A 12,988-nucleotide genomic window follows, 5' to 3' on the forward strand; every position below is an offset into this window, starting at 1 on the left:
CCTGGAATAAAAATATAAATATATTCACAGCAAGCCATATACATTTAATTTTTATCAATGAAAGATATTTTGGTAAACTGCTCCTTTGTTTAGATGGCGTATATTGTCAATATTGTGAATATTGTGTAAATACATACATGTTTATGAGGTCTTGTTAATGTAAGATGAATTGGTGAAATAATAACCAATAATCCTTGTTTAAAATTTAATAATAAAAAAAAGAGATTCAATCAGACATTTGGGTGTCGATGCACCATGGTGTATAAGTCCTATGGTTTGACAATTTAAGTAGAATAATAATTTTTGACAGTATTGGCACTTTGTTGTTCATTGGTATTTCGTGGCTCAGCCTTACTGTTGGGGGCCCAGACCCAGTGGTGATTTTTTGTTGGCATATTTACAGCGTATACACTTAACACATGTACATGCATTAAGGCTATATCTAAATCAATTACGCAATCAATGATTAGTCTGAAAATCTGGCATGGATTTTGCTATCCTGGACTAGTGTTGAATCCCTCCACTTCTCATGATCACAGATTGTGCCTCAGACAAAGACTTTTTAATACATGGCAACTACAATTTAAATTCCAATTGGTTTGGTTACATTTGGCTGTGATTAATGTCATGTAAGGCTTCTACAAAGTTGCTTTCCTTTTCACTCTCTACCTATTTTTCATTTTTGTCATCTATAGCTTAAAGAAGGGATTAGGCATTGGAACACTAAAAGGAGTGAGAGCAGGCTGGGTTTTATTCTAAAGACAAAAGGGACAGTACCACAGAACAGTCACATTGTCCTTGTTTGCCCTGTGGTTCACCCTTAACTGGGTGCAGTCTGTGCAGACCAAGACAGTGCACCCTCGTACATTAAATGTGCTGTTCCCAGTGCAGGTGCAGGCTTGGGCCTGCACTGAGAATAAAGCAGTATACCTGCAGATTGAAACCCCTAGCCAGTCTGTCTTTCAATACAGGCAGAAATCAGACTCCCTTTGAAAGGGGAGGAGGGATCCCCCTTCAGACAGGTCTAATAACCTGACTACATTGGCCTGCTGTGAGGCGTCTGGGGATCTGTGTGACCCCTGTGATCCTTGACAAAGGCAGTCCTCAGAGAGTGCATCAACTGTGCTAGACTGCTGTGTGGCGCACAATCAATGCTCTTCCTGACAGCTTCTTTGCACTTGCACCCTCATCTGTAATAGGGCACAAGTTCAATGGCAAAGGGTTACAAGAGCCCCATCCTTAGGCAAATGAGAGAATGCCCACTTGTACTTATGTTGGTTTTTTATGTAGCACCTTCATAATCAATATTACAGAAGAGGTCACGCACACATCTGTGTTCCTGTCTGTAATGCCGAAGTGCCGCAGGGGTTGGCTGTTCGTGGTGGTTTGGGTGCAACCTCCGCAGTGAATTGCCAAAAGTCTAGTGAGCTGGGCCTGGTTAAACAACAGGAACAAAGTTTAAAGTGAAATGATGGTTGTTTTTCATATGGTATTCAAGTTATGGTTTGCATGACTATCATGGCAGTTATGAAATTATGAAGCTAACCATAATTTGCAAATTTCGGAAGTTTCTCAGTTTTAACTGTACTTTCACTGTGTATTTTTATGCGATTATACATATGCATCTATACATACGTATACATGCATGTGTTCATGGGCTTTAAGTACTTCCGTTCAGGGTTTCCATGTAAAAGGGATGATTGCCAAAGCCCCTCCCTGGTGTCTCTTTTAAACAGTCCCTTATGAGGGGGCTCTCACGGTCAGACCAGAGCAAATTCAGACAGTGCAGTCTATACCACAATGTCAGTGTCACCTGTATTTAAGTGAACCCAGTCCCCTGTTGGACTTTCTGTTCTTTCTCAGGCCTGGAGCTGTTAACCTATAGACAAATGTGGGCTGCCGGTTGACCCACTACTCACAATTACACTGTGAGACATATGCACTTTTGGAGCGTGTGCTGAAGACAGCATTTAATGTTAACAGAATGCATTGCCCTGGTCTGCATACCTAGTTCAGGTTTGATCATGCACAAACTTCATTCTGCGCTTGCTCAATTACAGAGTACTAGATATGGTTCCAGTCTATCCACATTCCCATTCAAGCACCATTTTTTTTATTCTGATTTGTTTATGTTAATTGGATGCCAGCCTCATATTTGATTTTGATTTCCCTTGTGGATAGTCATCACATCATGCATTTCATTATAGAAGACACATTATTTGTAGTTCATCTCTCTTCATGATCCCTCCTTCAAATGTGTTTCCTTTCACCTCGTTCATGCTCACTTATACACTGATGTTAATTTCAGGAGCAAAAGTTCCACTCTGCAAATAGCATTTGCACTCAGCATATGGAGTACATTGCCTTTAATTAGCACCAACATTTTTAGCAAAAATAAAAGTTTCTCTTGTTTTTTCCCATTTCCCTGAGCTAATATCCCATGTTTTAATTCTATATGTGGGATGTTTCAACCAGTTACAAGCTGGTTAGTAGCTGTTCATATATATCGTAAGCAATTATCAACTGTGCTCAGCTCATCAAAGTTGATGCTTCAAAATCAAAAATATTTGCGCTTCTGTTTGCACACACACACTTGGATGTAAATGGCCCCTTCTACTTCTCTGCATTCCTCTATATCTCTGTATATCGTGAGCACATCTGAAACTTGTTTTGTTGTCAGTTTATATTGTCAATGTTCTCCTTTACTCTCCTTGCTGGAAGCACTTGCTTGCCATATTCAATCATGCCTTTTCCTAATCCCCACCTTGTCCTTTGGAACATCTTAAGCTGAAACGTTATTTTACTGTCTTGTTAAGACCATAAATGTGAGTGAATCAACATTCATTTATGTACCAAGGAGACACCAAAAACATTTGTGGCACACACTTCTTAGGGACATTTATGTAGAACATTTATATACAATACAATGAGCACCACCTTACTGCACACAGCTATGCCCTTTGCACCCAGTTGTCTACACATACTTGAGAGTTGACAGAATTGAAATTAAAAGCAGAAAAGCAACTAGTTAGAGTATTCAGAATTCAGCATATCCCCTGCCACCATAGACACCAATAAAAACTGTTCACCTTAATTAAAATCTGATAATGGAAGTGGAAGGTTCACAGTTCACTCAAACAATAAGGTAAACACATTAATTTTTTACTCCAATAAAACTAATTGCTGTTTTTCCTCATCCAGTATGCTTATAGTGACGGTTGTGTTCTGCTGGTGTTATAAAAGATGACATTTAAAGCTGCCACAATCTTCCAAAATGAGGCCATTATTAATGTAGGATCTTAAATGAAATGTCACACCGTTGCAATAACACATGCTAAAATTATCACAGTCTCCTATATCAAGTCTAAACCCCACTTGGCTGCCTAAGATCCCCCAATTTAAGGCATTGGACAGAATCTCCAGTATCCTTCTGCCACCTGTAAGATCTCAGTACAGAGGTAGCACTAAGGAAATGGTTAAGTTAGGTAAGGATAGGGCAGCAGTTTCCTAGTTTTTGATCCCCAAAACACTAAAGCACTTCTCCCCAATTGATCACACTAAAAAGCTATAATCCTTGTCACCTGGCTCTACTGTTTTGTTGGTACTCATAACATTGTTGAACACATACCGTCAGGCACAAATTAGCCACAATATCATCAATAGTTATAATATGCAGTATGATCTGCAGAACAAAACTATCTGAAAATATAAGCATTGAAATATAGAGCACAAATACAACGGCATTCCTACATAAACGAATGGGATTATGCAACAAACAAACTCCAAGATTTGTGTCAAAATGCCTTCAATAAGTACAAAGTCAAGAATTGTTAGCTTACATCAAAACAAGTTTGTATTTATTTGTGCTGTATTTCAAGGTATTGAGATTTGTTCTTCATTCTCTTTAAATAACAGTAGAATGAATCTATAACAACATGACTAGAGAGTACATAAATATTATGACTGGGTGTTCTACCACAATATTGAACTTTTAATATTGACCTGCACTTATGTCCACTCCACAATAGAGACTATCAATATATCATCAAGGTAAGTAGATGTGGAGATAGAACAGTAAATCTAAACTTCCTTATATTTGGTTACAGTGACAACAAATTTGTAGTGGATATTGGAAAGTTGATATACGTGCAGATCAATGTGATTGACCTTGAGATCTTGATATTGTGACATACACCCCAGTAGGGATCCAGATGAAAAGTAATTATTAAGTATTTTTAGCTGTGGATAATGTAAACTGAACTTTAACTTTACTTATCAAGCACGTTCAAGAGATATTTGCACAGTCTGATGTTTTTGAAGAAATCATACATAATACTTTGTGAAACTGTAAACACAGCCAGTGGAATTATTATGCACCACTGTTAAAACATCAAATGATACTCATTGAATATTTGCCAAATGTTGGTTAGGGCCAGAATAAACTGAAAGAAAACATTTAAACAAAGAAATACTATAGCTTTTGCACTAAATCAGCTATCTAGATGGTCCAAAATATAAAAAGACCTTTAGTGCAATTCTTTTGGCACACAATGGGATGAATGCCACATGCTGGAGACAAGGTGAAAAAGCTAGTGCCCCTGGCAAATTGGTATTTCTTTGTGGTACTGAGAAATAGTTCATTACTATTTAGAGCAGTAATACAATATGGCAATATGCAAAGTTATCATAAGATCCACTTCCTAACATGTCATTACAAACCACATCATCATCCTCATTGTCATTCTTGTCCTGTCTTTTTGATTTTGGTTCAGTCGTTAGATGGTGGCTGAATGTCATCTATTTCTTTGCTCAAACTCCATTGTGTGCTTTGTATCTTGAAAAGTGTCACACCTTTTGTAGCACTGATCTGCCTCAGCTCATGGATTACGCTTAAAAATGCTAATTTTGTCATATTTAGCAACTGCTTTCAGAAATGCTACTGTATGCCAAAGAGGGCTAACCAGCACTCTTGCAAGATGTCTGAACTATCCACCATTACGCTGTAAGTGTACGCAATCCTGTGGCATTATTGTGTTTGTGAAGCATGATACAAAGATTCAAATATATGGATATTTCTTTCAATATTCTCTTGGTGTGGGAGGCCTAGGACTTTTTTTGCACATATTCTTTCATGCATGTTGAATTTGTTTTGTACCCTGATGAAGTATTATAATTTGGCATTTTTTTTACTATTACGGGATGGTGAATTTGTCAAACACATATTTTGCGAAAAACAAATAGAAACAGTAAACCTTTGTGTGTTATTCTTTTTTTGTGGTGTCGTAATGACATGTATTTTGGTTATTGTTATATCACTAAAGAATACGACTGTGTGTCTACGTGCAATATTCATTTCTAAATAATTGTGAACACTTATACCGGGAAGAATGCATGAATTTACATTGTATTACTCTAACATGTAATATGACCAACATAATATTAATAATACAACTCATAATCATTTGTAGTTTGCCTCCAATTAGGAATATAAAGCACACAGCCTTTTGACTGTTCATTTCAGTTGATGTATTATCTATTAGGTCAATGGACAAAAGATTAAGGGCCAGATGTAGGTAGCCTAATACCGGGCGGTAACGGCCGAAATTACCGAATTTCGGCCGTTTCCGACCGGTATTAGGCTTTTGAGATGTAGGTGGCCAATTTACAGATTTGGTAATTTACCAAATCGGTATTGCAAGGAATCGGTAAAATACTGATTCCTTAAAATACCGAATCGGTAAATTACTGAATCTGCAATGTAGGGAGCGCTCAAATGAGTGAATTGCATAGTTAAGGATCGGCATTTACCACCAACTAAAAGTTGGTGGTAAATATCGAAAACCTTTGGAAAAGCAATTTTTTGCATTTCCCAAAGTGCCATGTGGCAGACATACATGCCCTTAGGGCATGTATGTGTGCCACATGAGCACACATACACGATTCAGGGGTGCAACAGAGTGTCAATGTGACACCCGGCCCCCTTGAATGTGTTCCCCAATGGAATGAATGGGAATTACCGAATCGGTATTTACCGATTCGGTAATTCCCATTCATTCCATCCGTAATACTTACCGAATGTTTTCCCACATAGCATTTACCGATTCTAAAATACCGAATTGGTAAAATTCGGTATTTTAGAATCTGTAAATTAGGATTACCTACATCTGGCTCTAAGACATTTATTTTAAAGCCTGCAATATTTCATTGCAAAAAATGTTTGTTGTACACTGTAACCACAAATTATTTTATTGTGGGGGTGTAAATAAAGAATTGTAGAAGAGTGTTCTACTCTTACAGGATATCGCATGCACTATACCAGTTGCATTTGGATTGCTTTTGTGGAGTGTTAGTCGAAGCCGTTTCTATTAATTTTCTATTTATTTTCCACATTACGTGCAGAAAAATATAAGAATACGGAATAATAAATATTTAACAAGCCCCAAAGTTTCCCTCAGAGAAATGATTTTGGGTCTAAAATACAGTTATGGAACACCAAGATCCATCAATATATATGTTTCTCTGTTGCAGAGATTTCATGCCTGTTTTACCATATGGTAAACATGAAAAATACATTATATTGTCTTAAATCGCCTTAGAATATTTGACACTTTATGCAAACATAAAAAAAGTTGCTGTCCCAGTAAATGCAAATGCAATCATATAGCAATGAACTCAAACGTTAATGTCAACTTATTTTAAGTATATTTCAATATCAATATATTTAGAAATGTGTCTGTGCCTTGTTCAAACTGATAAATAAGGCCTCTGGCATTGTAAACGCTTGCAAACAAACAATATCATTACCATATATAGTAGGATATAGAAACAGGTATAGATTAATTATTGTCGGTCCAGTACCACTAAGTACCCAATTGGATTCACTGTTTTTCATTCTAATATGAATAATTGAAACCTGCGTTTCTTAGTTCATATTCTGTTCTTTAAAGTCTAAGAAGGCTGTTACATAGCTATATAGAGTTCATCCATCAACAGCATAACATTCTATTTGTAATTTGGTGTTTTACATAGCTATTCAACTATCTACCTTTTAACCTGGGATCTTTTTTAGGTATGGCTTCTTTTATTATTTAATCTACATATGCTAATAAAAATCCTTTGAACTTCGACACCTGTTTGCCCAAAACAGCTCCTTACTAGTCATTACTCTATTCTGAACTTGTTGTTTCCTATCCAACAGCATCAAATTTTTCATTTTGGAAGTATACAAGATTAATTTAGAATAAAGAGTGCCAAACTTCAAATAATCAAAAGTGCGTTAAATGCCATACAGAGGAAATATTTTCTTTAGAACTGGCAGATAATAGGGTTGACAACTCAAGTACTCATAAAGTGTAAGCAATAAATCAAATGATTCCTTTTCTCATACTAAAATACTGGGCTTGCTTTTTAAAGGTACATAACATGTTTAATATCAGACAGAATAAAAAATATGCAGTTTTTTGTTTTAACTTTCTTAATTGATATTTTTCACTAACCCTGGGCGTAATTCGCGTAGTAGCGCTACGCGTAGCTACGTGAAGTGCGCTTCGCTCTACGCGAGATACGTGTAGCACTACGCGAACTGCATAGTGCGCTGTTCGCAATGATTGCACAATGCCGGATGCTTGTCCGCACTGTGTAATCATTGAAAATGGCATCTTGCACAGTACAAGCTGTCGTTTTCTGCTGCTCAAGTAGATTTTTACTCGAGCAGCAGCTTTCTCAACCCGGACTTGTAGTTTCTCATTGCGAGCGGTCGCGAGCATACGCGACCACTCGCAATGAGAAACCTGACCTTGCCGCGTTGAGAATTTTGCCGGGAGGTTTATTTTCCACACTTGCGATCGGCAACTTGATGTTGCTGATTGCGAATGAGGAAAAAGTCTCGCCAGGATGTCATTTTGCTCGCTCGCGGTCGGCAACTTGACGTTGAGGACCGCGAGCAAGCAAAAAATTACCGCGATGCTACGGTACGCGTGTTTGCACTGTGCTATGTGCAATTCACGTAGCGCGAAGTAGCGCAAACTTCGCAAACTATGCGAGCGTGGCGTAGTGCTTCGCCCAAGCTTCATTTTTACATACATGCAGGTCATCATTTTACATCAAATGTTTAAAAAATAACATTGTGCAACAACTCAGTAGTATTGAATTCCATCGAAGTAGGGTTTTACATCAGCCTACCCTTTCTTATGTTTTACTGTAGGTAATGAGTACACCTAAACATCGTTATGTCTGATGTCTATGTGCTAATCTTTTAATTTGTGTCCACAAATGTGTGGGGGAACTACCCAGGTCCCTGAGCCATCACAAACTTCCTTGCATATGTCATCCAAACAATATTTACGTTACAGTCACTGATCATCAGGGTAAGCTGCACAACGCTCTCTGGACCGGGAACAACCCAGTGTGGTTTTTCAGCATTTTATCAAGTTGTACCCTCAGTCTCCCTAGGTGTCTGTCTAACTGGGGATGTTTTTAGAGGGTTCCATATATCTAAGGGTTTTGAGCTAGGGGGTAGCTGTTCAGCATATGTAATGAACTGGTCTTTACTGAAAGTGAGGTCCAGTAGCTACTCCTTGAATTTACAGGCACGTCCCATTCCCCAACTGTATGCAATTCTATGCTTGCCAAGGAAAATTGCAAGTGCCTTTTACTTCCTAAAACACCCCTCTGTGTCATGCCAGCTGTGACCCAACAGTGCCACAGCTGGCATGAGGTCTTTACCCTGACCAATCATGATGGCCAGTGCACCCGGTATCTCTCCCCAGTATGCCTTAATTGGTCCGCAGGACCAGGCCAGGTGTAAAAAGTCCTCTCTCTGCCCCACATCTTACACCTGTCGTCGGGGCACAAGTGGTATCAGCACAATCTACCAGGCGTGTAGTACATATGATCTAAAAACGTAAAGTGTATTACACGCAGCTTACTACTGGAGATTATTTGCCCAGTCTGTTGACAATAGTAAAGCCATTGTTTATTTATAAGTGCTGTGCCTAACTCTGATACCCACCTGGCCCAAGCACCCCCCATCATGGCTGGTGTCTCAAGCTGGGACGAGTGGTATCGAATAGAGACTAGGGGCCTTGTTACGAGTCTGGCCGTTTAAGGACCTCCAGACTTGAGGAGGTGTGGTCTCCTAGGCCAGTCGGACCACCATTGCAGTGCAGATGTCGCCAGGGAACTGTCTTTCTCTGGTGGCAGCATGGTGGTGTAGAGGCAGTTATATGCTTGGCAAGACTTCCGCGATCCCACTAAGCATATTACGAGTTTCTACTCTGCCACGGTTTTCATGGTAGTTACTCCTCCATGAAAACTGTGGCAGAGGGCCATACGGTGCAGGCACAGGGCATAATATGTGCCCCCTGTGCGCATGCACCCCAGTTCCTACATGCCATGGACTTTACCGTCCATGTCATGTATGAACTTTTTTGGGCGTTTCCATTGGGGTGCCCATTTTGAGAGGCATGGCCAAACAAAAGCCCACCAGACACGAGAAACAATAGTAAACTGGTGGGAAGCCCGACCATGGGTTTGGCAGTGCAGGAGCAGGCTGTCAGCATGGTGGTCCACTCCTCCACCGCCAAACTTGAAATCAGGCCCTAGTTGTCTAGGACCCGAGGAGCCCAACAGTATATGCAGTGTGTTGAATGTAGGGGGCTCCTGTGGGAAATCAGGGGTGATCACCATAACATAGTGTCTGTGTCTGAAGTAGTGTAATATGTCTAATGGAGTTGGTATTTCCTCAGCAAAGAAGTCCTCATGGCTGATGAATATGCCATATGAGTAGATATTGCCTCATGTGCTGCGCCCTGTCCTAAGGAATATGGTTCTACAGGCCACCTCATGCATAACTAGTAGGACAAAATGATAAGGCAGTGGCATAAGCGGTGAGTAGAGTAGTGGCTTGACAAGTTTCCTAACTATCCTCTCCCATGCCGCTGTAGTACATGCAACTGTGGAGTTCACGTCACCAGCAGCCCCTTCACTCATTTCCAGGTAGGCAGACATTGGGATACGTGCCATGTAGCCCTGTTAAATTGCCAGATGGGGCACGAAAGGGGTGGTCTTGTGCCCGTATGTGGCATAGTTAGCTTGGGCACATAGAAAATAGAGCTCCATGTCAGGTGCCTCAAAGCCTCCCCTCGAAAAAAGCTGTGTGAGGATATTCCAATGCATGCTTGGATGCTTGCCCGCCCAGGCCAAGCGAATCAATTAAACAAATATATACAAATTCAAGTTGACTCTGCTTAAAATCAAACCTCCAAAACTGGAACAATGATGTGTTTTTCTGTGGAACATTGTGTTGCATAATAAGAAAAGCTTTTCCTGTGACATATGAACCAACACAATTTAATAACGAGTTGCCAAACTGTGAAGCCCTCTTGACATACAATAGAAGAAGACTGAATCTAAATCTGGTCTCAATGGCCCAATTCACAAATAATTTGCAGTGACTTACTCTTGAAGCACTCCTGTCTTCTTCCTAGAACTCAGGAGTACGCCAGTAGTACTCCAACAGTATTCAAAACTACTTACACCAAAATTATTGTGAAATTTTGAAATGTTGTTCTGAAACTATGGATCCTTTTATTAGATGATAAGCCCTTGCAGAGGCTTATGTGGTGCATTGTTTTATCCTATTCCATTTTTCTTGACAATATGCAAATGACTTTTTTGGGCTTTTAGTGTAAATCTGCTGTACCCATTTTCCTAACTCTAAGAATCTTTGCATATGCATCTCTAATAATATACTGAACAAGAGTTTATCCAAATTTACTTTTTGTATCTAAAGGTGACAGACTGGTTTGGGCTACAACTTAAACCAAGAAGTAATGTCGGCTCAATTGATAGAGATTTGCCCAAATATTTCAAGATTATTTCAGTGAATAGAGTTTACCAATTAGGATTGCCATACCATTTAAAGCACACTTGTGTAACCAACTTGCAAGTTTCCAAAAAATACTGTCAACCAATTATGAATAAATGACAGCAGCAATTGCTTCTTGATCAACCAGATCCCCAGAGTCATGGTCTTTTACTTCCACTGTAACGGGAATGGCGGTCCTTATCAATGGGCCTTAAGAACAGTAATGTTGCAGACACAAGCAGCTTGGTGAAAGGTGTTCCAAAATACCCATTGCTTGAATATTATTTTAAGGTCACTGTATGATAAACTAAACATTCTATTAGTCTAAAAGTCAGACAGCAACAAAATCCTGGAATAGTCATACCTAAAGATCGGTGAAAGGCATACAGTCAACCATACCTGAAGGATTGAGCAAAGACCTCTTGGTGCATTTATGTAACCTGACTGATGTCTAGTTCTGGGCAATTACCCATACGACCATCTCGGTCTTCCGCTGCTCGATGTGCACATAAAATGTTATAGGGCAACCCGGTATCCCTCTGAACCTACTTATATATTCCGATAGCAACAATGATTCCCCTGGCCAGAATAAAGATATTTCTCCTTGTTGCGCCTCTGTTGGGAAGGTGTACAATTTTGCTGCTGTGGTAAAAAGCATGGGTGGATGTGTGGGAATACTCACGCTCCACCCATGCAACACCTTCATAGCGCAGAGAAACGATAGGCAGTGACTTGTGCTGCCTTGCATTACTCTGGATTTACAAGCAATGCAGGACCATGCAAGGTGGCTTTGGTTGCTTGGTAAATCTGGCATACGGGTTGCGTTACCCTTGTATCACCCTGCATGAAACCAGGGCAACGCAATCCTAAATCTGGCCCTTAATCATTATTACACATTTTTGATGGCCTGAAGAGACATGCATACCCAATTGGAACTGAATTGGTATTATGTTCCCTGTAAATTCAGTCTCTCAGTCTCTCAGTAATGTGCCTTTTTAAATATTATAAAGGCTATAACATCAGCTACACTGAAAACTTTAATTCACAGATTAAATCACCAAACGGATAAAAATGGAAATGACACAGGAAGCACTAAAACAAGCTAAGTAGGTCCATAAAAACATTGGCAAATCAAACCCAAAATTTCAATGCAAATCTAATACTCTAACATCAGTTAATTTGAAAAACAGGATTTAGGTGTGTTATTTCAGATGATTTCCACTGTGGTTTAATTCGTGGCCAATAGCAATAATTTCGGGGTGTACACTTTGGATCTATAATTATGTTCAATGGATTTGGGGCCAGATGTAGGTGGCCCAATACCGGTCGGTAACGGCCAAAATTACCGAATTTCGGCCGTTACCGACCGGTATTTGGGAATTGACATGTAGGGGACAATTTATTTACAGAATCAGTATATTTACCGATTCGGTAAATTTACAGAGTCGGTAAAATACCGAATCGGTAAACATACCGATTCTGTAAATCAATATGTAGGTGGCACTGTAATCAGTGCCACAGGCCCTTACCGAATCGTTATTTACCATGGAATACTATTCCATGGTAAATAACGAATTCCAGTGTACATGCACATCTGTGCACGTACACCTGTGCCATGTGGCACACAGACATGCCCTAAGGGCATGTATGTGTGTCACATGGCACACAAGCCCGAAACAGGGGTGCAACAGGGTGTCAAAGTGACACCCTGTCCCCCTTGTAAATTTGGTATTTTTAGCGATTCGGTAATTACCGAATCGGTATCTGCCATTGAATCCTATGGGCTTCAAGGCCCATAGGAATCAATGACAAATACCGATTCTGTAATTACAGAATTGGTAAATACCGATTCCTACCGAATCGGTAAAAATTACCGATTATTTACCTACATCTCATTTACCGATTCATGAATACCGAATCGGTATAATTCGGTATTTATGAATCGGTAAATGAGATTAACCTACATCTAGGCCTTGGTTCCTTGACTTACATTGTAGATTAAATACCATTGAATGTTGTTATGCTTGAAATCAGGAGTGTTTCAAGAAAATAATACAGATCTATTAAAGAAACTGTATTGTCCTGTTCAAATATGACATTACCCTCTTGACACAACTTAGA

At 39.5% G+C, this 12,988-nt stretch overlaps 1 protein-coding gene across 4 annotated transcripts in view; it reads left to right on the top strand.

Moving 5' to 3' along the window:
• Positions 1-12,988, top strand: part of ADCYAP1R1 (ADCYAP receptor type I) — an 857,256-nt gene that overhangs the window by 751,934 nt on the left and 92,334 nt on the right. For 2 of the 4 annotated variants that reach the window (XM_078665292.1, XM_078665293.1), the window contains exon 13: positions 4,919-5,002. The exons of the other annotated variants lie outside the window; for them this stretch is intronic. In XM_078665292.1, coding sequence (XP_078521418.1) covers positions 4,919-5,002 — 84 coding nt within the window. The remainder of the gene's footprint in view (positions 1-4,918; positions 5,003-12,988) is intronic. 4 annotated transcript variants of the gene reach the window in all.

This window comes from Lissotriton helveticus, chromosome 10 (genome assembly GCF_964261635.1).
Source record: "Lissotriton helveticus chromosome 10, aLisHel1.1, whole genome shotgun sequence".
Taxonomy (NCBI): Eukaryota; Metazoa; Chordata; class Amphibia; order Caudata; family Salamandridae; genus Lissotriton; species Lissotriton helveticus.